The 26,963-nt window shown below is 40.3% G+C and overlaps 1 protein-coding gene across 3 annotated transcripts in view; it reads left to right on the top strand.

Moving 5' to 3' along the window:
* Window positions 1-294: 294 nt before the first annotated feature.
* The window catches only part of cltcl1 (clathrin, heavy chain-like 1), a 73,877-nt gene continuing 47,208 nt past the window's right edge, over window positions 295-26,963 (top strand). For all 3 annotated transcript variants that reach the window (XM_061898347.1, XM_061898339.1, XM_061898330.1), the window contains exon 1: window positions 295-565. In XM_061898347.1, the coding sequence (XP_061754331.1) occupies window positions 524-565 (42 nt within the window). In that variant the 5' untranslated portion in view covers window positions 295-523. The remainder of the gene's footprint in view (window positions 566-26,963) is intronic.

The following is a 26,963-nucleotide window of genomic DNA, read 5'->3' as shown; positions in this document are numbered from 1 at the left end:
GTAGCGTAATTTGCCTTTAAAACGACAATTTGGTGTCTGTGTGTAAAGATCAAAGTTAGTATGAAGCGGAAGGATACACACCGCGCATCTGCTCTTTTTGGCATTGACAGTCGTGAGAAAACCCACCCCTAAACTTCTGACAGTCCATTTTGGGGGCTTTTATTTCTAGGATTGCTTCCAATTGTATATTTCATCCCACAGTTACAAAAAAAAAGAAGCTGTCACAGACACACACGAGTGTGATTAGCTCAGTCGTGGACTAGTTTTCTCGGCGGATTTGCTTCTTGTGCCTTCCGAAGTGACGTGGGAGGGCAGTGAATGGGAAGATTAGTAGCGGGTGGAGAGTGAGACGTCAACCTGTCCACTCGCGTATCTCCTCCAAGGCCATCTTATTCCACTTTTGGGGACATTTTGGGATTTACACTAAACAAGAGCACCTCAAAAGCCTCCTTGTTGGCCCCCCCTTTTCCCCTTTCCTTCCTAGTAGAGGACACTCGTAGCAAAAAAAACAAAAACGTCCAGAATGGCCCAGATACTGCCTATACGATTCCAAGAACATCTGCAGGTAAGGAGAAATTGCTTCACGAAATGTTTTATTCACGTCTTTTTTTTAAATTTAATTTAATTCTTTTTGCTGGACTTCCTCGCCCTTGTGTGTGCACACAGGCATTGCACGGCGCTTCTAAATGGGAATGTAAAAAGAGCGCTGCGGGCTGTTGCTCAATATAGCCACAGGCCTGCTTTAGCCAAGGATGACTTGGAGAAATTGAACACTGCAAACCCACGGCGTGTTTTTCTTTACCTGCGTCGTGTGGTGGAAATAACACAAACGAACGCCGCCTGTCATTTGCACTGCGGACGTCAGTGCAGACACTTGCCATGTTTTGACACTTGCCGGCGACCGGGCTCAGCTGTTCGCCCTCTAGCTGATACATGAATGGTCTTCAAATGTTGTTGCCATGTCCTCCAGCAGTATCTTAACCAGCTTGGAAGCACTAGCAACCAAATCCTAGCATAGGGATCACGGAATGAGGCATTTTATGTTAAAAATGTCCATCCATCCATCCATCCATCATCTTCCGCTTATCCGAGGTCGGGTCGCGGGGGTAGCAGCCTAAGTAGGGAAGCCCAGACTTCCCTCTCCCCAGCCACTTAGTTTAGCTCTTCCCGGGGGATCCTGAGGCGTTCCCAGGCCAGCCGGGAGACATAGTGTTCCCAACGTGTCCTGGGTCTTCCCCGTGGCCTCCTACCGTTTGGACGTGCCCTAAACACCTCCCTAGGGAGGCGTTCGGGTGGCATCCTGACCAGATGCCCGAGCCACCTCATCTGGATCCTCTCGATGTGGAGGAGCAGCGGCTTTACTTGGAGCTCCTCCCGGATGACACAGCTTCTCACCCTATCTCTAAGAAAGAGCCCCGCCACCTGGCGGAGGAAACTCATTTCGGCCGCTTGTACCCGTGATCTTATCCTTTTGGTCATGACCCAAAGCTCACGACCATAGGTGAGAATGGGAACGTAGATCGACCAGTAAATTGAGAGCTTTGCCTTCCGGCTTAGCTCCTTCGTCACCACAACAAATCGATACAACGTCCGCATTACTGAAGACGCCGCACCGATCCGTCTGTCGATCTCACGATCCACTCTTCCCCCACACGTGAACAAGACTCCTAGGTACTTGAACTCTTCCACTTGGGGCAGGGTCTCATCAGGGTCCATCCATGTATTTCCTTTATAGCTTGGCATCATATACAGTGGGGCAAAAAAGTATTTAGTCAGCCACCGATTGTGCAAGTTCTCCCACTTAAAGGGGAACATTATCACAATTTCAGAAGGGTTAAAACCAATAAAAATCAGTTCCCAGTGGCTTATTTTATTTTAAGAAGTTTTTTTCAAAATTTTACCCGTCCTGCAATATCCCTAAAAAAAGCTTTAAAGGTGAACATTATCACAATTTCAAAAGGGTTAAAACCAAGAAAAATCAGTTCTCAGTGGCTTATTTTATTTGTTGAAGTTTTTTTTAAAATTTTTCCCGTCCCGGAATATCCTTAAAAAAAGCTTTAAAGTGCTTGATTTTCGCTCTCTCGAAGCCACTGTCTATTTTCCTAGTGTGACGTCATACAGTGCTGCCAATGAAAACAAACAATGGCGAATAGCACAGCAAGATATAGCGACATTAGCTCGGATTCAGACTCTGATTTCAGCGGCTTAAGCGATTCAACAGATTACGCATAATTGAAACGGATGGTTGGAGTATGGAGGCAGATAGTGAAAATGAAGTTGAAGAAGAAACTGAAGCTATTGAGCGAATAGCTATTGACGCTTTTCGGCCATAGCATGGGTGTACTTAATGAAGTGGCCCATAGCATGGCCGAATAGCTGCGTTAGCAGCGCCGGTAAAATGTGCGGACCAAACGATCCGGATTTTCGCATCTCGTGACACTGGAGCAACTTAAATCCGTCGATTGGTAAGTGTTTTTTTCGCATTAAATGTGGGTGGAAGGAAACGTAATACAGTTTCAAATGTACATATAGCTAGCCTAAATAGCATGTTAGCATCGATTAGCTGGCAGTCACGCCGCGACCAAATATGTCTGATTAGCACATAAGTCAACAACATCAACAAAACTCACCTTTGTGATTTAGTTGACTTTATCGTTCCAAATGAATCTGCAGGTTATCCATCTCTGTGCCATGTCTGTCATCGCCGGTAAAATGTGCAGACACTCGGGCACATTCAATGGGGGTCTGGCGGCAGACACTTTCGCATCTTCGGGCCAGTGGTGCAACTTGAATCCCTCCCTGTTAGTGTTGTTACACCCTCCGACAACACACCGACGAGGCATAATGTCTCCAAGGTTCCAGAAAATAGTCGAAAAAACGGAAAATAACAGAGCTGAGACCCGGTGTTTGTATGTTTGAAAAAATGAAAATGGCGCCTTTCTTACCTCGGCAGCGTCACGTACTGACGTCATCGCTCTGAGAGGCATAAACAGAAAGGCGTTTAATTCGCCAAAATTCACCCATTTAGAGTTCGGAAATCGGTTAAAAAATGATATGGTCTTTTTTCTGCAACATTAAGGTATATATTAACGCTTACATAGGTCTGGTGATAATGTTCCCCTTTAAAGTGCTTGATTTTCGCTATTTGCCTAAGCCAGTGGTTCTCAAATAGGGGTACGCGTACCCCTGGGGGTACTTGAAGGTATGCCAAGGGGTACGTGAGATTTTTCAAAAATATTCTAAAAATAGCAACAATTCAAAAATCCTTTATAAATATATTTATTGAATAATACTTCAACCCTGCCTTCTGCCCAATTGTAGCTGAGATAGGCACCAGCGTCCCCCGCAACCCCAAAGGGAATAAGCGGTAGGAAATGGATGGATGGATGGATGGAATAATATTTCAACAAAATATGAATATAAGTTCATAAACTGTGAAAAGAAATGCAACAATGCAATATTCAGTGTTGACAGCTAGATTTTTGTGGACATGTTCCATGAATATTGATGTTAAAGATTTCTTTTTTGTGAAGAAATGTTTAGAATTAAGTTCATGAACCAGATGGATCTCTATTACAATCCCCAAAGAGGGCACTTTAAGTTGATGATTACTTGTATGTGTAGAAATCTTTATTTATAATTAGACCACTTGTTTATTTTTCAACACGTTTTCAGTTATTTTTATATCTTTTTTTCCAAATAGTTCAAGCATGACCACTACAAATGACCAATATTTTGCACTGTTATACAATTTAATAAATCAGAAACTGATGACATAGTGCTGTATTTTGCTTCTTTATCTCTTCTTTTCAACCAAAAATGCTTTGCTCTGATTAGGGGGTACTTAAATTAAAAAAATGTTGAGAACCACTGGCCTAAGCCACTGTCCATTTCCCTGTGACGTCACATAGCGATTCCAATACAAACAATGGCGAATAGCACAGCAAGATATAGCGACATTATCTCGGATTCAGACTCCGATTTCAGCGGCTTAAAGGCCTACTGAAACCCACTACAACCCACCACGCAGTCTAATAGTTTATATATCAATGATGAAATATTAACATTGCAACACCTGCCAATACGGCCTAATTAGTTTACTAAATTACAATTTTAAATTTCCCGGGAGTTTCGTCTTTGAAACGTCGTGTAATGATGACGTGTACGCAAGACGTCACGGGGTTTCAGGAAGTATGAGCACTGCGCACACATTCAGCTAAAAGTCGTCTGCTTTAACGGCTTAATTACACAGTATTTTGGAGATCTGTGTTGCTGAATCTTTTGCAATTTGTTAAATTAATATTGGAGAAGTCACAGTAGAAAGATAGAGTTGGGAAGCTTTAGCCTTTAGCCACACAAGCACACGGTGATTACTTGTTTAAAATTCCTGGAGGTGAAAATTGACTATGGATCACAGCGCGGTCAAGCAGACATTAATCCAGACCAAATGTCAACTAACAGGTTTCGGTGAGAAAATTGGGGTTAAAAAGTCGCTTCTTACCGGATATCAGCGGAGCTTCCGTCCTGCTGCAGCTTCGTGACTTCCCTGAGACACTGTGCGTCAAGACACCTGTGGACACACCCTTCCGACTATCAGGTAATATTAATCTCACTAAAACACTAGCAACACAATAAAAAGATAAGGGATTTCCAAGAATTACCCTAGTAAATGTGTTTAAAAACATTGGAATCCTTCCCAATGCAATGGCGTTTTTTTTTTTTAACTTTTTTTTTTTTTTCTAGTCCGTCGCTATCAATATCCTCAAACACGAATGTTTCATCCTCGCTCAAATTAATGGGGAAATTGTCGTTTTCTCGGTCCGAATAGCACTGTTTGTTGCATGCTCCCATTAAAATCAATGTAAATATGTGAGGAGCCATCAACATGTGACGTCATCGTCTGCGACTTCCGGTAGAGGCAGGGCTTTTCTCTTTGCACCGACAGTTACGAACTGTATCGTGGATGTTCTCTACTAAATCCTTTCAGCAAAAATATGGCAATATCGCGAAATGATCAAGTATGACACATAGAATGGACCTGCTATCCCCGTTTAAATAAGAAAATCTCATTTCAGTAGGCCTTTAAGCGATTTAACAGATTAAGCATGTATTGAAACGGACGGTTGGAGTTTGGAGGCAGATAGCAAAAACGAAATTGAAGAAGAAACTGAAGCTATTGAGCGAATAGCTATTGACGCTATTCGACCATGCATGTCTGTCTTAGCATCGCCGGTAAAATGTGCACACCAAACGATCATGACTTTCGTATTGACACTGGAGCAACTTAAATCCGTCGATTGATAAGTGTTTGTTTTGCATTAAATGTGGGTGGAAGGAAACGCTGGATGTAAATATAGTTTCAAATGTACATACAGGTATCCTAAATAGCATGTTAGCATCGATTAGCTGGCAGTCATGCCGCGACCAAATATGTCTGATTAGCACATAAGTCAATAAAATCAACAACACTCACCTTTGTGGTTTCGTTGACTTTATCGTTGGAAAAGCATCTGCTTTGAGTGTCGCAGGATATTCAGAAATTCTTGTCATCTCTGTGCCACCTCTGTCGTAGCATCGCCGGTAAAAAACAAACGAGGGACTTTCGCATCTCTTGACACTGGAACAACTTAAATCCGTCGACTGGTATTTGTTTGTTTGACATTAAAGGTGGATGAAGGGAAAGGCTGGATGTAAATATAGCTACAAATGAGGGATAATGCTGCAATATGTACACACAGCTAGCCTAAATAGCATGTTAGCATCGATTAGCATGCCGTGCTAATCGATGCACATTCTACGTAAATCAACTTGAATCCGTCCCTGATCGTGTTGTTACACCCTCCGACAACACACCGACGAGGCATGATGTCTCCAAGGTATCGCAAAATAGTCGAAAAAACGGAAAATAACAGAGCAGATTTGACTCGATGCGTGTGATGTGGTAGGGAATAATGGCGTTGAGTACCGATGTGACGTCACGTTCTGACGTCGTCGCTCAGAGAGGCATAAACAGAAAGGCGTTTAATTTGCCAAAATACACCCATTTAGAGTTCGGAAATCTGTTAAAAAATATATGGTCTTTTTTTGCAACATCAAAGTATATATTGACGCTTACATAGGTCTGGTGATAATGTTCTTCCTTTAAAGGCCTATTGAAATTAGATTTTCTCATTTAAACGGGGATAGCAGGTCCATTCTATGTGTCATACTTGATCATTTTGCGATATTGCCATATTTTTGCTGAAAAGATTTAGTAGAGAACATCCACGATAAAGTTCGCAACTGGAGTAAAGCTCTGCCTCTACCGGAAGTCGCAGAAGATGACGTCACATGTTGATGGCTCATCATATATTCACATTAATTTTAATGGGAGCCTCCAACAAAAACAGCTATTCGGACCGAGAAAATGACAATTTCCCCATTAATTTGATCGAGGATGAAACATTCGTGTTTGAGGATATTGATAGCGACGGACTAGAAAAAAAACAAAAAACACAAAAACATGATTGCAATCGCTTTGCATTGAGACGGATTCATATGTTTTTAGAGATATTTACTAGAATAATTCTGGAAAATTCCTTATCTTTCTATTGTGTTGCTAGTGTTTTAGTGAGTTTAACAGTACCTGATAGTCGGAAGTGTACGTCCACGGCCAGGTGCTGACGCACAGTGTCTCGGGGAAGTCGACGGCAGCTGTACGGGAGGCACAAGCTCAGCTGATATCCCCTAAGTGGCGACGTTTTAACCACAATTTTCTCACCGAAACCTGCTGGTTGACAAGTGGTCGGGATCCATGTCCGCTCTGATTCATAGTACACTTTCAATTCCGTGAATTTTAAACAAGGAATCATCATGTGTTTGTGTGGCTAAAGCCTAAAGCTTCCCAACTCCATTGTTCTACTTTGACTTCTCCAATATTAATTTAACAAATTGCAAAAGATTCAGCAACACAGATCTCCAAAATACTGTGTAATTATGCCGTTAAATTAGACGACTTTTAGCTGTGTGTGTGTGCAGCGCTCATATTCATAGCCCGTGACATCACGCGTGCACGTCATCATTACGTGACGTTTTCAAGAAAAAAGTCCCGGGAAATTTAAAATTGCAATTTAGTAAACTAAAAAGGCCGTATTTGCATGTGTTGCAATGTTAATATTTCATCATTGATATATAAACTATCAGATTGCGTGGTGGGTAGTAGTGGGTTTCAGTAGGCCTTTAACACGGATCAATCGTCCTGTCCCCTTAGCAGAAAAACAGCCCCAAAGCATGATGTTTCCGACTCCCGTGCTTCACAGTAGGTTTGGTGTTCTTGGGATGCAACTCAGTATTCTTCTTCCTCCAAACACGACGAGTCGAGTTTATACCAAAAAGTTCTATTTTGGTTTCATCTGACCACATGACATTCTCCCAATCTTCTGCTGTATCATCCATGTATCCATTTTGGTATTAACTCAACTCGTCGTGTTTGAAGGAAGAAGAATAATGAGTTGCATCCCAAGATCACGGGCTTCACGGTGGCAGAGGGGTTAGTGCGTCTGCCTCACAATACGAAGGTCCTGCAGTCCTGGGTTCAAATCCAGGCTCGGGATCTTTCTGTGTGGAGTTTGCATGTTCTCCCCGTGAATGCGTGGGTTCCCTCCGGGTACTCCGGCTTCCTCCCACTTCCAAAGACATGCACCTGGGGATAGGTTGATTGGCAACACTAAATTGGCCCTAGTGTGTGAATGCGAGTGTGAATGTTGTCTGTCTATCTGTGTTGGCCCTGCGATGAGGTGACGACTTGTCCAGGGTGTACCCCGCCTTCCGCCCGATTGTAGCTGAGATAGGCGCCAGCGCCCCCCGCGACCCCGAAAGGGAATAAGCGGTAGAAAATGGATGGATGGATGGATCCCAAGATCACCCTCTGCAGAGGGGTTAGTGCGTCTGCCTCACAATACGAAGGTCCTGCAGTCCTGGGTTCAATCCCAGGCTCGGGATCTTTTTGTGTGGAGTTTGCATGTTCTCCCCGTGAATTAGTGGGTTCCCTCCGGGTACTCCGGCATCCTCCCACTTCCAAAGACATCCACCTGGGGATAGGTTAATTGACAACACTAAAATTGGCCCTAGTGTGTTGATGTGAGTGTGAATGTTGTCTATCTGTGTTGGCCCTGCGATGAGGTGGCGACTTGTCCAGGGTGTACACCGCCATCCGCCCGATTGTAGCTGAGATAGGCGCCAGCGCCCCCCGTGACCTCAAAAGGGAATAAGCGATAGAAAATGGATGGATGGATGTATACTTTTCACCCAGTAGATTTGGTCACATTTTCAGTAGACCCATAATAAAATAATAAAAGAACCAGACTTTGTACATGTTTTTTGTGACCAACAAGTATGTGCTCCAATCACTCTATCACAAAACAAATAAAAGTTGTAGAAATTATTGGAAACTCAAAACAGCCATGAGTTACAAGTGTATGTAAACTTTTGACCACAATTGTAAGCGTCACAGGTGAGCTGGAGTAGGGCTGGGCAATATGGCCTTTTTTTAATATCGCAATATTTTTAGGCCATATCGCGATATACGATATCTATCTCGGTATTTTGCCTTAGCCTTGAATGAACACTTGATGCATATAATCACAGCAGTATGATGATTTTATCAATCAATCAATCAATCAATGTTTACTTATATAGCCCTAAATCACTAGTGTCTCAAAGGGCTGCACAAACTACAACACAAACCACTACGACATCCTCGGTAGGCCCACATAAGGGCAAGGAAAACTCACACCCAGTGGGACGTCGGTGACAATGATGACCCAGTGGGACGTCGGTGACAATGATGACTAAGAACCTTGGAGAGGACGAAAGCAATGGATGTCGAGCGGGTCTAACATGATACTGTGAAAGTTCAATCCATAATGGATCCAACACAGTCGCGAGAGTCCAGTCCAAAGCGGATTTATGTGTCTACATTCAAACATTCTTTTTGCTGCATTAATATATGCTCATTTTAAACTTTCATGCAGAGAAGGAAATCACAATTAAGTCAATTTACCAAAACTGTATTTATTAAAGTTATTAGCAGGTGACTTTTCAAATGATGCTACATATTAACAGTATTGCTACTTTTGGTAGCAACACTTGTGCCCCACACTTGACAAATTAAAGTTGTCTATTCGACATATTCCTGCTTGAAGCCGAACCACCGCCAGACGATGGACCCCCTTCTGTTTTGCTTGGGAATTAATTCTTCCTTCATTTGTTACCATATTCGCACCTTCTTTCTCTCGTATTACCCCTAGACTGCGATGAGAATCAGAACCTCCGAGTCCGCTAGCATCACAGCTAACGTTAGCCACGCTGCTACCTCTCTGCTGGGCGAGGGCATATACGTATGTAACGTATGAGGTGACAGTATGTGACGTGTAAGTTTGTGCGCTTGCTGTCTGTGAGGAGACACAATACGGAGTGAGAAGAGCCTGTAGTGTAATGCCCGCAGCTAAAAAAAATGCGTGAGAACGTATACTCGAATATTACGATATAGTCATTTTCTATATCGCACAGAGACAAACCCGCGATTTATATCGAATATCGATATATTGCCCAGCCCTAAGCTGGAGTCAATCCTAGTTCATTTTTAATGAGAGGCAGGGTAAACACTGGACTGTTCACCAGTCAATCATAGGACACACATATAACCATCCACACTCACATTCACACTTATGGACAATTTAAAGCAGGGGTGCCCAAATGTATGGTCTCCAAGGGCCAAAGTAAAAATGTGCTAATGTTCTACGGGCCAAACAGTGGTTTTTACCATGCAACAGTACCACCAGCGTGTAATTTAGTCTCAAACTGCCATATACTGGATAAATAATAGTGGTGTGCCTAATTCAGTTAACTTGCAACTCTGCATCTTGTACGTACATTTTTAAATATCGAAACATTATTTAAAAGGTGAATTTCTGCAGATTTTTTGCCATTTCCCTGTGTTGTTCTGTAACCAGTTCCTTCTCGATATTTCATGATCCGATCGCTTTCAAACTGTACCTAGACAGGTCAGACAAGGAAGATGCTGATACTCGAAGTGCTTAGGTCAGTGGTTCTTAACCTTGTTGGAGGTACTGAAGCCCACTAGTTTCATGTGTGCATTCACCGAACCCTTCTTTAGTGAAAAATGTAAATGTTTTTAAAATTCAAGACAGAGTTATAAGGTTTTTTTTACTGGTGCACAAAATGAACCGTGCATGAACATCACCTTGTTCAAAGAACAAAACCAACACAGTGCATGAACTCACAACAAACTACACACCTGCAAATCAGGTGGAAAATTAGAGGGAACATTGTTTGGGGGTGTCCATATTACGCCAATAGGGAGAAGTTTTTATTTACACGATGAGTCGGGTGTATCTTAACCTCCGCAGCAGAGGCTACGCCGAACCCCTGAGGCCGACTCAAAGAACCCCTAGGGTTCGATCGAACCCTGGTTAAGAACCACTGGCTTAGGTGTTTATTGTTAGACAAGGGCCAAGCATGGCGAACAAGATTATCCTTTTCCATAGAGCGTCATAAAGTTACAACTTAACCGTAGAACAGGGGTCTCAAATTCAAACGAAAAATTCTGTAGTTTTTCCGTTTAAAAAAATTGTAGACTCCGTCACCAGAATATAGGTTTTTTTTAATCAAATCAGAAATAGGAATCAGAAATACTTTAATAATTCCCAAGGTGAAATTAAAATTTTCAACACAATCCCATTCAAATGCAGACTAACATTATGGGATCGCAGACGGCACCCCTTACAAAAAAGGTGAGAAACAGGTAAATGCTGGGGGGGTGTTAGGAAAAAAATAAATTCAGTCTAAGCCTGGGCCCTGGGAAAATGGGTCCAGACTGAGGCCAGGGGAAAAAAACTCATAGCCATAGCACACATAAACATGTGTAAGAGGGAAACATCAAAGAACAAAAAGGATATTCAAGATTAAAAGAGCAGAGCTGATGCAACCAGCCACCTCTACAGAGAGCCATGACTGTAAATTGAAAAACTGAACCACTTTTGTTTTAGCTATACATTTTTTTATAATAAAATCTACGGCCCTTTTTACAGTACATTACTACTTTGAAAAACAATACCACTTTTGCTTTTACCGCACAATTCTGTTTACTGCGCTGCATTGTTTTGTTTTGTTTTTTTACTGTAAAAACTATGTTCCCTGTTTTTACAGTGCATTAATGTTAATGTAAAATGTATTATTTTAAATAATTTTAAGGTAATTTTTTTGGGGACTGAGCTGCCAGGTTTTTACACTAAAATATACAGACTTTTTTACAGCATAGTCTTGGGAGCATCCCGTCACTCACTATGTTTCCATGCACTAAATTAGTCTGATTTCTCAAATAGTTTTTTGTTTTTTTTCACACCTATGTGTGAGGTCTAAATGCACACTCTCTAATGCGACTATTGCCCATGTGCCTCCCGTACACTGGGGGGCGCCATTTCCTTTTAGTGGATAAATTAATTCCTTTCCGGTTGACCTATGACATCACACTAGCCATCTGCGGATCCTTACAATTTGTTTTAACTGATGCCTGCTATAATATTGACACACATTATAAATACTGCGTCTCTAATTGCTATGCTGATGTTAAATAGCAGACAGCATCAAGAAACAATCTTGGATTGTGCTAAGAACATGACGCTACTACCAAGAATACTGTATATTGGGGCGAATGCAAGTCCATTGCAAAGAAAAAGACCGGTCAAAGAGTTTTTTCTAAAGAATTTTCAGACAAAAATCATGGAAACAAAACTTTTGAATGTCTCGAATTTAAACAACTCCTTCTGGATTGATGGACAGAGTTTTTAAACCGAAGGAAAAGATATCCAGAAGAAGTTTGCTATTGTTCTGGAATTTTTTTATCTTGCCGGTTGTGCTGAAAGTTAATCAGTTTGGACTGCACAAATTCAGCATGAAGATGTTTGCATAAACCTTATTATTTGGCTTTAATACATGTTCTCTCCGTGACTGCGTGGGTTCCCTCCGGGTATTCCGGCTTCCTCCCACCTCCAAAAACATGCACCTGGGGATAGGTTGATTGGCAACACTAAAATTGGCCCTAGTATGTGAGTGTGAATGTTGTCGGTCTATCTGTGTTGGCCCTGCGATGAGGTGGCGACTTGTCTAAGGTGTACACCGCCTTCCGCCCGATTGTAGCTGAGATAGGCACCAGCGACCCCAAAGGGAATAAGCGGTTGGAAATGGATGGATGGATGGATACATTTGCTTCATTATCTTTTATCTCATTTGTATTTTGTCCGGGAGTCCGAATTAAGCCGGCATTTTACATTTCCTTAGCTACCTTATTAAATAAATCTGCATGCACTGAAGGATTGTGCAGCTTGAAAGAGTGGAGTATTACCTGTATTATGTTATTACATTTGGTAGCCAGCCTTTGGCGGGTTAAAAAAAATGGGTCCACTTTGAGCATTTCTGATTTAGAGTTTCCATTGACCATGTTTTTAGAATGTAGGAAAATTGCATGCCACTTGTCCATACATCCAAAATTCCATAGCTGTAAGATCTACTCGAGGGATGATTCATCCAAAAATGTCCTGTTTGTGTCACTCCCTCACTTTTCGTCACAATGCTATGTCTGCATTACATATGTTAAAGTCCCCGCAAAGGTAAACACATTTGGCATTTCAAATGAGCAAAAAGTGAAAGCAGTTCTATTTTCGAAGTAGTTTTTCAAGTGGTATGCAAATATTCTTAGGATATAGCGGGATCGCGATCTGACAAACCCCTGATTTGGAATGCAGAAATTATTTCACTATCCTTGTCCTTTCTCGCATGATCTCTTTTCCCCAAGTTGCCAGGAAACAGTACTGTGAAAACAGCTGTTGCATACAAATACATTTTGACCAATGAACTTCATAAGAAATGTGTTACTATATTTATGAACTGCTACACAAGTTGAGAGCACAGCTTGACTCCCAACTGTCAATATTTCACTCAGGCCATTATGAATGCTGTATTTACACTGTTTCAAATGATTGTCATGGATCATTATCACCGGGCTATTTTATGACCTTTCAAACTCTATCCAGAAAGTGAATGCCTATCTCAGCATTGTGCAGAACATACAACTCCAAACAGAACATCTACTGTATGTGGTAATTTGCGGGTCCAATATCCCTTTTAAAGAAACCTTAATTTAATTAAGAGTATTTATGTTCATCAATCCATAAATGGACCGAAACTGTGACAAGACAAATTGGCCCCCGCGCGGGCAAACCAGGTGGTTTAAAATACATCACTGTGGGGTTTACACATACAGGCCTTCGCTGTACTGCTGTCTTAGGTTTACAGTGCATCCGGAAAGTATTCACAGTGCTTCACTTTTTCCACATTTTGTTTCCAAAATGAAATACATTTTTTTTCCCTCGAAGTTATACCAACAATACCCTATAATGACAACATGGAAAAGTTTATTTTTTTTTTACAGATTTTTACAAATGTATTAAAAATAAAAAACTAAGACATCACATGTACATAAGTATTCACAGCCTTTGCTCAATACTTTATTGATGGAGCTTTGGTAGCAATTACAGCCTCAAGTTTTTTGTTGTTGTTGTATTTATTAATCAATCCAACAAAACAATACACAACAATACCATAACAATGCAATCCAATTCCAAAACCAAACCCGACCCAGCAACATTCAGAATAGCAATAAACAGAGCAATTGAGGACACACAAACATACAATTTCGTTGTACAATGTACAATGACAATAAAGATCTATTCTATTCTATTCTAACATGACACGGTACAATCTAAAAGTAGTTAAATAAAAAATAAATATTATCAATATTAGTAACAATTTCAAAATAGCAGTGATTAAAAATCCCTCATTGATATTATCATTAAAAACATTAATAAAAACAATGAACAATAGTGTCACAGTGGCTTACACTTGCATCGCATCTCATAAGCTTGACAACACACTTTTTGAACACAATGCCACATGCTTTGCACACCTATCTTTGGGCAGTTTTGTCCATTCCTCTTTGCAGCACCTCTCAAGCTCCATCAGGTTGAATGGGGAGAATCGGTGCCCAGCCATTTTCAGATCTCTCCAGAGATGTTCAAACGGATTCAAGCGTGGGCTCTGGCTCGGACACTCAAGGGCATTTACAGAGTTGTCCTGAAGCGATTCTTCTGATATCTTGGCTTTGTACTTAGGGTTGTTGTCCTTCTAAAAGATGAAACGTTGCCTTCGTCTGAATTCAATAGAATCCTGAAGCAGGTTTTCATCTAGGATGTCTCTGTATATTGTTTTATTCATCTTTCCCTGTAGCGTGACAAGTCTTCTAGTTGTTGGAACACCCCAACAGCATGATTCTGCCACCACCATGCGTCCCTGTATTGGCCTGGTGATGTGCGGTGCCTGGATTACGGCAAACATGACGCCTGGCATTCACGCCAAAGAGTTCAATCTTTGTCTTTTCAGACCAGAGAATTTTGTTTCTCATGGTCTGAGAGTCTCTCAGATGCATTTTGGCAAACTTTTACAAAGGAATGACTTCTACCATACAGTATATGCCTGATTGGTGGATTGCTGCAGATATGGTGTTCCTATATCCCCAGAGAAATGCTGTAGGGTTCTTTGTTACCTCCCTGATTACGGTCCTTCTCTTCTGATCGGTCAGTTTAGACAGCTGGCCAGCTCCAGGAAGAGTCGCAGTGGTTCCAAAAGTGTTCCATGAATGGATGATGGAAGCCACTGTGCTCATTGGGACTTTAAAGGCAGCAGATATTTTTCTGTACCCTTACCCAGATTTGTGCTTCCAGACAATCCTGTCTCTGAGGTCTACCAACAATTCCTTAAAAATTCATTCCAAAGGCTATAAACGCTTATGTACATAGTTTTTAAAAAAAAATACATTTTCAATAGTATATTCCATTTTGGAATTAGGCTAAAACATAACAAAATGTGGAAAAAAGTGAAGCGCTGTGAATACAATATCCCACATGTACTTGCCCACTTGTCTGAATAGAGTGAATAATGACTCATCACGCAAGTTCACTCTTTTTTTACCACAGGCGTCTGCAGAATTGTGCTGACAGTTTTCCTGCAACGGTGTACCAAGTACCAACTAGTTCTTGGCTAATAGAGTGGTCTACACCATTTACACAGATAAAAGCAATATGCTTTATGAAGGCGATGTTCAAACAACTTAAGAGATGCAAGAATAAAGGCCAAACAGTTTATTACACCAGCTAGTTGAGCTCTTTGTACATCCAGCAATGTCCGAGCAGTGAAGTTTCAAGATTACTTTCTTGTTTTTTGTCATCGTTTGACTATGATCCCATCACGCAGGGTGTTTATCATTTTTTGCTCTCCACATATCGTGATTGGTTAATTATTTGCCGACTGTTGCTTTAATACAGGATCCACAATGAGCCCAGGATCCACAATAATCCCAAACCTAAGTAAGGTTAAATACCTTTTTGGGCTTCCCCTGTAGCTGCACTTTCATATAATTTTGTTTCGTCCATCCAGCTATCAATTTTATATCGCTTGCCCCTCTCGGGGTCACGGGGGTGCAGTTTAACATCCAATTGAATAAGGTTTTCCCTATACGTCGCTTTGTAATACATCTAGCAAAAAACAATGGTACTTACTGAGGAAAATATTTTTGAGGTGGCCCTTGGTGTTATTGGTATTATTCGCAGTAATATACTGTCTTCTATTTCCATAATGCTATAACAAACTACATCAGTCTGAAAAAGACTGTGTTATTTACTTGAGGTACTTATGAAACAAAATGCCACTTCAACAATGTGGAGATACATCTAGCTGTCCTCTGTGGAGGAACTATTTCCACAATGACGTTCCATAGCTGACCCATTGCTTTGTATTTTGTTGCCAAAAAAAGTGGTGACGCATCCCCCCCACACACCTCTGCCTTCCCTCGTCTCTAGCTTGTTGTTATGGTAACGACAGGCGGTGAAATGGCCTTTCACTAGAAGAAGCACAGAGCCCCTCTCACCCGCCCCCTTCCTCTGGCCAGTAGCCCCACTTTTGTCAGCCAAAGATTCTTTATCCGACTACTTGAGGGCTGGAAGGTTCCTTTCCTCAGAGCTCAAGACGCACTGGTTCATGGAGACTGTGTGCTTCTCAGCAAGGCATGGGTTATTAGTTGAAATGGCTTTCAACAGTACGTAGTTTTTGGTTTGAGACGGTAAAGCAGCTCCAAGAAATTCCACTCTGGCACAGCTATGCACCCCTGTGAACAAAGTTGGCTCCAACAGAGTGAAAAATGCTTGGAATTTCAAAACGGGCAACTTTGGGCCTTAAGTTGTTTCACATTTTTTCCGTGGCTTGGTATTAACAGTCGCCTGGGTCACAATTCAAGGATTTATGAGTTTGAACATCAAATATCTTGTCTTTGTGGTGCATTCAATTGAATATGGGTTGAAAAGGATTTGCAAATAATTGTATTCTGTTTATATTTACATCTAGCACAATTTCCCAACTCATATGGAAACGGGGTTTGTATGTCAGAGTTCTATTTAGTTGTATAAATGGATCAATAGTGTAGTGCAGTGGTCCTCAACCGTTTTATAACTGCGAACCGGTTAATGTTTGACAATTTTACCATGGACGGGCGGGGGCGGCGTTGATTGTCATGAAATATTAATAAACTTGAATCCACTGTGAACTCATATGGAGCTTTCATTAGCACATTGCGCCAACAACCTAACATGAGTATAACATCAAAGTCTCTGGTAACATCCTCTCAGCCCATTACATAAATAAAAAATCACGTGGAAAAATATGTAAATGACAAGAACCAGCAATTCCACACTTCTTTCTTTATGAATGTTATTTTTCAACAGCTGAAATAAAGTTGCCAGTTTGAACCGTCAGATAAGCCTACTGCATGTTTGTGTGCCGGAGACTCACAAGCTCTCCTCCTCTCCTCTCCCGCACCTCCCTCTGTTGGCTCTCTAAATTTGGTTGCTATGGTAACGTTTACATGCCTTCAAAATAAGATGCAGATACAACATTAAAAATGAATATAAAGTTCATGAGAATTGTAACTCACCGTAACGCTAAATCAATGGGAGCCCTGAGCTTGTTTCTCTGCAACGAGACGGTCCCAACTTGGGGATAATTGGAGACAAATACACCCCAAGTGTATTGCTTATGTCCAATCTGCTCCGTTGTTTTTGTTTTGGTGGCTGTCACTGCAGAACATCCCGCTTTACACAGATAGGATGTCCGAAATGGCAACAGGGATTTCAGTGCTCTGGTGGCGATCTCGCGGTATTGTCCCATGACTTTAATCCAGAACACCGGCAGAGTTGTTGTCTCAAACACATTAAAGGCTGCCGTCATTTGCGATCTCCAGAAGTTGATCATCTTCTTGCACAGACATGCTGGATTCACCTGCTTTGTTGACAAATAGGTCGCGAATCCATTCCTCTGCAGTTCGTGGGTCATTTGAAGTTGGGAAGTAGCGCTCAAACTCTTTTAATAGCACAGACAGGTGATCGTGCACTAGCTTGGTGAATGAAGGCCCAAGCTCAGTCTCACACAAAATCCCCGCTAATGCGGGTTTGGTGCGTGGGAATCACCTGTTGCGATAAAATCATATTTCAAGTAAGACTCCTGGCATTGTCTGTTTAAAAAGCTTTCTTTTTTTTGGGAAGTAGTAGGCTGTCCTTCTCTCTCTTCACAGTGCATTTTCCACTTCACAAAGACACTTTCCAAAGATGTCAGTGGCCTAGTGTCCGCCCTGAGAGCGGTAGGTTGTGAGTTCAAACCCCAGTCGAATCATATCAAAGACTATAAAATTGGGACCCATTGCCTCCCTGCTTGGCACTCAGCATCAAGGGTTGGAATTGGGGGTTAAATCACCATAAATGATTCCTGGGCGCGGCACAGCTTCTGCCCACTGCACCCCTCACCTCCCAGGGGGTGATCAAGGGGATGGGTCAAATGCAGAGGACAAATTTCACCACACCTAGTGTGTGTGTGTGACAATCATTGGTACTTTAACTTTAACTTTAATATGTGTGTTTTACTGATTTTGCTAGCTGGGTTAAATTTTGGCGGTCAAGTGACCAAGATATAACCGGTAATTTTTCAAAATAAAAGACTTAAAAATAAAAAATAATTCGTGCTCAGACAATAACTAAAACGGAAATAAGTAATTATTTCTTGTGCGGCCCAGTACCAACTCGGTAGGTTGGGGACAACTGGTGTAGTGTATTACATAGCTAACTGTCATAGGATCAGTTCCCAATGCTTTCCCCAATTCAGGATTGACTCACAATAATGCACCGTTTACCTGAGATCTTGTAATACACCATTTTTTTCCATTTCATTTTATTTTTATTCATCTCCTTCATTGATGTGCATTTTTGATCAATAGACAATTAAACCCTAACAACAAAACACATATTTACGCACCTATGCTTGAGAAGGAACAGGATGAAGAAAATCTCTTATATTTCCTGCCCCTTTCAACATTATAAGTAGTTAATGGATGGCCCAAAATCACTGCACATAAGCGATAATATTACGGACCTTTGATCCCTCAGGCGGTACTGCATCAAAAACCAACATCAGTGTGTAAAGGATATCACCACGTGGGCTCAGGAACACTTCATAAAACCACTGTCAGTAACTACAGTTGGTCGCTACATCTGTAAGTGCAAGTTAAAACTCTACTATACAAAGCGAAAGCCATTTATCAACAACACCCAGGAACGCCGCTGGCTTCGCTGGGCCCGAGCTCATCTAAGATGGACTGATGCAAAGTGGAAAAGTGTTCTGTGGTCTGACGAGTTCACATTTCAAATTATATTTGGAAACTGTGGATGCAGTGTCCTCCGGAACAAAGCGGAAAATAACCATCCGGATTGTTATAGGCGCAAAGTTCAAAAGCCAGCATCTGTGATGGTATGGGGGTGTATTATTGCCTAAGGCATGGGTAGCTTACACATATGTGAAGGCATCATTAATGCTGAATGGTCCATACAGGTTTTGGAGCAACATATGTTGTCACCAAGCAACGGTATCATGGATGCCCCTGCTTATTTCAGCAAAACAATGCCAAGCCACTTGTTACAACAGCGTGGCTTCGTAGTAAAAGAGTGTGGGTACTTTCCTGGCCCGCCTGCAGTCCAGATATGTCTCCCATCGACATATGACATGTGGCGCACTATGAAGCGTAAAATACGACAACAAGACCCTGGACTGTTGAACAACTTAAGCTGTACATCAAGCAAGAATGGTAAAGAATTCCACTTTCAAAGCTTCAACAATTAGTTTCCTCAGTTCCCAAACGTTTATTGAGTGTTGTTAAAAGAAAAGGTGATGTAACACAGTGGTGAACATGCCCTTTCTCAACTACTTTGGCACGTGTCGCAGCCATGAAATTCTAAGTTAATTATTATTTGCAAAGAAAAATAAAGTTTATGAGTTTGAACATCAAATATCTTGTCTTTGTAGTGCATTCAATTGAATATGGGTTGAAAACGATTTGCAAATCGTTGTATTCCGTTTATATTTACATATAACACAATTTCCCAACAAAACAGGGTTCGTATATACCACGTCCAAGAAGTCTCTTGTTGATTTATTTCTGGGTGAGCTTAGCACGTCTGTTAAAGTCGCCACACATGACAAATGTTTTCTTTTCCTTTTACCTTACACAATAATTATTCCAGGCTATCATTAAATGCTTCTACCTTAGACCCTGGTGTCGTACACAAACACGTATCAATAACATTTCTCTTCTTTTTTATGTCTACCTCCACAGTTACACATTCAAATAAATCATTGATTACCACTGTAATACATTCAACGGGTTTGCATCTCAAGTCACAGTCAACAAACAGGGCCACACCCCCCCCTTGTTTCTTCTACTACTGTGATACAACTCATACCCGTCAATGAAGCAATCGATACCGATCGATCCATGTTTCAGAAAGTGATATTTGCCATTTAGAGTCTTCAAATATTCGTCAATCCTTGAGAAATTTGCATAAAAGCTTCTACAATTGAAATGTATTAAACAAAATGTATTATCTAAACGAACATTATCATTGCATTGTTTCTCGGTATAGTAGTCACAAGTAGCTTTGATTGAGTTGAACAGATGGATTTCTGGGTCAACATCATATTCAAAGTCATATAATTCATAGTCCATGTATTCAGCTCTTGAAAACGATTGATTCTCAGTTGTATCACCTTCTCGCGATGCCAAGGATGAGCCCTGTCAGTCATTAGCATAACAGTTTTCATCTATATTGATCCAAGTCGTGGAGCTCTTGAATCGAGACAACTTTGGCATCTTCCAATTTTCCATCTAGCCGAGTCATGATTTTGCAGTTCTGTGTCCATGTTGCTTGCATCTTATTTCCTTTTCTGCGGATGCGTGCTTTTCTTGCAATGTCGGCATTCTTCTTTGTAAGATGTTTATTAATGTACACCCCAGTTCCCCTCAGCTTCCTTCCCTGTTGTACTAACTCCGTTTTATGTTTTCGATTCACAAACCGAATCACAATGGTTGGGTTGGTTCTGCTGTCCTTCCTGGGGATAGTATGGTACGCCGAAATGTTGCCACTTTGAATAGTCATGTTCTTACTTCTGAAGAAGTTAATTACTTGCCGTTCAAGTGTTTCAAGTTCGTCTGCCGGGGCTTCGGCGTCCTTGTCAGCGTCCCTGCCGCAAGCCCCGGCCACCTTTGCATATTTTCAATGTTGGATTTCCAGTCCGCTTGTAATCAAATCGTCCATTCTGGTTTACTGTTCAAATTCATCAATTCTTGTTTCTAGGTCGAGAATTTTTTTTGTCTTTCTCCTTGATGATGTTTTTCAGCATTTTGATTTCGGTCAACAACTACATGAGTGTGTCTTGCTGTTTGGCCACAGTCTTTACGTCCTCTGACAAGGAGTTAAGAGATTTTCTGATCCCTTCCACGTCTTCCTCGAGCTTCTTGTGTTTCACACTCATTTTCTTGATTCACTTGGTTTTCTTCTTAGTTCCAGTACAATTTATTTACTTTTACTCAGTTTTTCCCGGAGTAGCTTGCTAAAACTCACTAACTAAATTGCCGAGACGCACGCACCTTCCGATATATGTCACGCCACTTCCGCCTTCCCACAATCCATTCACGCCTCCGCCTTCCCACACACATATCACACACAAGTAAACACACTTGTATCTGTGTTGTAGGCCAAGTATGAGTAATCTCTTGCAATAACCTTGATGGATGGTTTATGGCGTACCCACTGTGGAGTGATATCACTTTCCGCCTTCAAACCCCAAATAAAAAATAAAAACCCCGTTTCCATATGAGTTGGGAAATTGTGTTAGCTGTAAATATAAACGGAATACAATGATTTGCAAATCCTTTTCAACCCATATTCAATTGAATTCACTACAAAAGACAAGATATTTGATGTTCAAACTCATAAACTTTATTTTTTTCTTCCAAATAATAATGAACTTAGAATTTCATGGCTGCAACACGTGCCAAAGTAGTGGGTAAGGGCATTTCCACCACTGTGTTACATCACCTTTTCTTTTAACAACACTCAATAAACCTTTTGGAACTAAGGAGACACATTTTTGAAGCTTTTCAGGTGGAATTCTTTCCCATTCTTGTTTTATGTACAGCTGTTGTTCAACAGTCCGGGGTCTCCGTTGTGGTATTTTAGGCTTCATAATGCGCCACACATTTTCAATGGGAGACATGTCTGGACTACAGGCAAGCCAGTCTAGTACCTGCACTCTTTTACTATGAAGCCACGCTGTTGTAACAAGTGACTTTGCATTGTCTTGCTGAAATAAGCAGTGGCGTCCATGATAACGTTGCTTGGATGGCAACATATGTAGCTCCAAAATCTGTATGTACTTTTCAGCATTATTGGTGCCTTCACAGATGTATAAGTTACTCATGCCTTGGCCAAATATGCACCCCCATACTATCACAGATGCTGGCTTTTCAACTTTGTACCTAGAACAGTCCTGATGGTTCTTTTCTTCTTTGGTCCGGAGGACACTACGTTCACTGTTTCCAAAAAACAATTTGAAATGTGGACTCGTCAGACTACAGAACACTTTTCCACTTTGCATCAGTCCATCTTAGCTGAGCTCGGGCCCACCGAAGCTGGCGGCATTTCTGGGTGTCGTTGATAAATGGCTTTGGCTTTGCATAGTAGTTTTAACTTGCACTTACAGATGTAGCGACAAACTGTAGTTACTGGCAGTGGTTTTATGAAGTGTTCCTGAGCCCATGTGGTGATATGCTTTACACACTGATGTAGGGCTGGGCGATATATCGATATACGTGATGTATCGCGGGTTTGTCTCTGTGCGATATATAAAATGATTATATCATAATATTCGAGTATTAGTTCTCACGCAGTTGTATTTAGCTGCGGGCATTACACTACAGGCTCTTCCCACTCCTTGTGTTTCCTTCTCACAGAGTGTACACGCAGGTTCTTACACACATCATGTCATACGTCACATACGTATACGCCCTCGCCCAGCAGAGAAGTAGCAGCGTGGCTAACGTTAGCTGTGATGCTAGCGGAGTGTTCAAAGGTGCAAAAGAAGATGCGAATCTGGTAACGAAGGAAGGAAGAATTAATTCCCAAGAAAAACAGCACGGGGTCCATCGTCTGGCGGTGGTTCGGCTTCAAGTGGGAATATGTCGAATAGACAACTTTGATTTGTCAAGTATGGGGCACAAGCGTTGCTACCAAAAGTAGCATTACTGCTAATATGTAGCATCATTTGGAAAGTCCCCTGCTAATAACTTTAATAAATAAGTTTTGGTAAATCGACTTAGTTGTGATTTCCTTCTCTGCATGAAAGTTTAAAATGAGCATACATTAATGCAGTATGAACAAGAATGTTTTAATGTAGACACACAGATTCATCATCCTGCTGTGATTATATGTATCAAGTGTTCATTCAAGGCTGAGGCAAAATACCGAGAGATACATCGCGATATGGCCTAAAAATATCGCAATATTAAAAAAAGGCCGTATCGCCCAGCCCTACTCTGATGTCGCTTTTTGATGCAGTACCGCCTGAGGGAACGAAGGTCCGTTATATCATCGCTTACGTGCAGTGATTTCTTCAGATTCTCTGAATCTTTTGGATAGTATTACGGACCGTAGATGGTGAAATTCCTAAATTTCTTGCAATAGCCAGTTGAGAAATGTTGTTTAAACTGTTTGACAATTTGCTCACGCATTTGTTCACAAAGTGGTGACCGTTTCCCAATCCTTGTTTGTGAATGACTGAGCATTTCACGGAAACTGCTTTTATACCCAATCATGGTATCCACCTGTTCCCAATTAGCCTGCACACCTGTGGGATGTTCCAAATAAGTGTTTGATGAGAATTCCTCAACTTTATCAGTATTTATTGCCACCTTTCCCAACTTCTTTGTCAAGTGTTGCTGGCATCAAATTCTAAAGTTAATGATTATTTGCAAAAAAAAAAATGTTTATCAATTTGAACATCAAATATATTGTCTTTGTAGCATATTCAACTGAATATGGGTTGAAAATGATTTGCAAATCATTGTATTCCGTTTATATTTACATCTAACACAATTTCCCAACTCATATGGAAACGGGGTTTGTAAATAGGAAAAAATAAAAAACTCAGTTGACGCTCTTGCCAACGTGACAGTCAGTGATGGTTTATGTGGCTTTGCTGTGGGCTGGAACAATGCTGTTGTGTCAAACAATCGAATGTAACATACAAGACGGTGTCAGCAAATTTCATCAGGGTTGTCGTCTTCAGGATGTTGAGGAAATGTTGATTTCATCAGGTTTGTGACTAATAGGACACTCTCGGATGTTTAGGAGCATCTGTGCTCAGTTGAACTTAATCTTCAAAACTCAATCACTAATGCCCATAAAGCAATTATTACACTGATTTCCACTCTTGTCTCAAATCAAGATTTTATTATTATAGATAGGCCGAAATATTTTAACACAAGCCCAAGCTTGCAGGAATTATTGGAACCAAAATCCAAATACATTTTACTCAATGTGTTTTCTCCATCTTGAATATTGTTAAATGAAATGTTCATGTATGTACGGTGACCACCTGATTATGCAGATCTCGAGTTTGTTAATGGCAATAGGTATTGTTAGAATATTGTGGCACATTTACGTTTAAATACACTCTATACAGTTTTAAACTCAAAATGAATTCAGCTGTCGTCTGTCTTTACATTCCTCCTGACCTGCTAAGCGGAACTTCTGGCAATGATTCTTCCTCATTATCCTGATATTATTATGACTATTCCTAATCACTGCACAGTACAGTAAGAATGGTGACTATGTCTTGTACAGAAAACTCAAAACTAATATTAACAAAATAAATATTAGGGGTGTAACGGTACACAAAAATTTCGGTTAGGTACGTACCTCGGTTTAGCGGTCAAGGTTCGGTTCATTTTCGGTACAGTAAGAAAACAACAAAACATACATTTTTTGTGTATTTATTTACCAAATTTGTAAACAATGTCTTGATCCTTTTAACATTGGGAACACTATAATAATTCTGCCCACGTTAATCCACATTAAACTGCTTTAAGTTGTTGCTTAGATGAAGTAAAATGACACAACTTTTCTTCTACATATAAAAAGTGCAACATTAAACAGTTTCAAGTCAACTCATCATGCTTAATTTATTACAGCATTGGGGAAGCCTGTAGTTGATTTTTATTATGTAAATGTTATATTTTTATCAACATGTGATAGCATGGACCCTGCCATTCAAAACTAGGCTGCTACATGATTAATGTAACTATAGCTGAAAATTCATCCCTGACCACCATGGAGTTAATGTAGGCTTTATAATGCACTTAAATTATTTTATACACTAACAGAGACAGAAACTCTTCATTTAATATAATGTACTTTTTTGCTCCTTCAACACACCTCAATCAACACTGTCCTTAACACGCGCACACACACGCGCGCGCACACACACTCCGCAAAATGAGTTAACGTTTCGCTAAAAGCTAACTAGCCTTTACCTAAAGCCAGGACTGCGAGTGAGCTGAGCTGCAGTTTGTTTCTAGAAGGTCAACGGGCTCATAGTGATGTTTAGAAAGTAGTTGACTTGGAATATAATTTGGGGAGAGTGCGTTGCTCCCCTGCTAAAGACCTATCTGCTCGACATCGACACTAAAGCGCTGACGACATGCGCTCTGAATACGCATTGCTGATTTGGCTTTGTATGTAACCAATCAGATGTTTGTGTGGGCGGGACAATGCTGGGTGCTGTGTACAGACACAGGGGCAGAACAGAGCGCAGCAGCTTGTTAAGACTTTAGCATAGGCGGCTACTTCATATGTTCGCGTTGAACTCGTTCGGTATTCCTCCGCACCGAACCGAAACCCCCGTACCGAAACGGTTCAATACAAATACAGGTACCGTTAAACCCCTAATAAATGCACAACCTATAGTTTTAATTGTGTACACAATTTTCTCTTATCAACCAATGGCGACACTAAGGTGCTCCCTGATGGCCTTGGTGTGCCATAGCCACCTGGACTATTATTCCTTGGACTCGCCCCCACTTTCGTGCGGCCATGAGCGTGTTTGTCTGGCCCGGACGGTCTTTATGCTTGGACTATAAGAATAATAATAATTATTGATCGAGGCTGATTCCGCTCGGTAGTTGCTAGCAACTGGCTGATTGAGACCAATGCTTTAGTTTTAATTTGTTACTTTTGCTGAATACATTTTGTTCAATCTTTCAAGCAAGTCTTGGCCTATGACTGTCCAATGGAAAAACTCGGGTAATATGTAACAGTTATTATAAAGTTAAGGAACCTCATATACTATAGTCTCTAGTATACTTCAATCATTCAACATGCCTATCAATCCTACCCCTTCTTCATGTATCAGTAATTACTGACCGTTTCGTTGTTGTGTTTAACATGTTCATATATTACATTTATATTAGAAGAAGAAGAATAAATAATTTTTAATAGCATATATATTTGTTAAACTATAATGATATCCGACTGGTGTGCTCGCTGGCAATTTTTTTTTTTCAAAATACACACCGACAGTACTTTGGACAAAACTGTTAGCAAGGTTTGAACTAATAAATGTTGTGCATTCAAGTGAAACATGTATCTGTATCACATTCTGAAAACAAAATTTAATTTGTGTCAAAATACAAAGTATTGTGGTCTTTTTCTAAGAAAATGGAAATTATGCAAGTAAGCAAAGTAATCACAATTTATCAACATCATCCAGGAAAGTTTATATATATATATATATATATATATATATATGTATATATATATGTATATGTATATATATATATGTATATATATATATATATATATATATATATATGTATATGTATATGTATATATATATATATATATGTATATGTATATATTTATATGTATATATGTATATGTATATATGTATATGTATATATATGTATATGTATATGTATATATGTATGTATATATGTATGTATATATGTGTATATATATGTGTATATATATATGTATATATGTATATATATATGTATATATGTATATATATATGTATATATATATGTATGTATATGTGTATATATATATGTGTATATGTATGTGTATATATATATATGTATATGTATATATATATATGTGTATATGTATATATATATATATATATATATATATATATATATATATATATATATATATATATGTATATGTATATATATATATATATATATATATATATATATATATATATATATATATATGTATGTCTTGATTGGATTATCCAGAGAATAGTGGTCGATACCGTGGTAGAGTGCAATATGTATGTGTGGGAAAAATCACAAGACTACTTCATCTCTACAGAACTGTTTCATGAGGGGTTCCCTCAATCATCTCCTGATGACT

Source organism: Nerophis ophidion, linkage group LG01 (genome assembly GCF_033978795.1).
Source record: "Nerophis ophidion isolate RoL-2023_Sa linkage group LG01, RoL_Noph_v1.0, whole genome shotgun sequence".
Taxonomy (NCBI): domain Eukaryota; kingdom Metazoa; phylum Chordata; class Actinopteri; order Syngnathiformes; family Syngnathidae; genus Nerophis; species Nerophis ophidion.
This window is presented reverse-complemented; position numbering and strand designations above follow the sequence as displayed.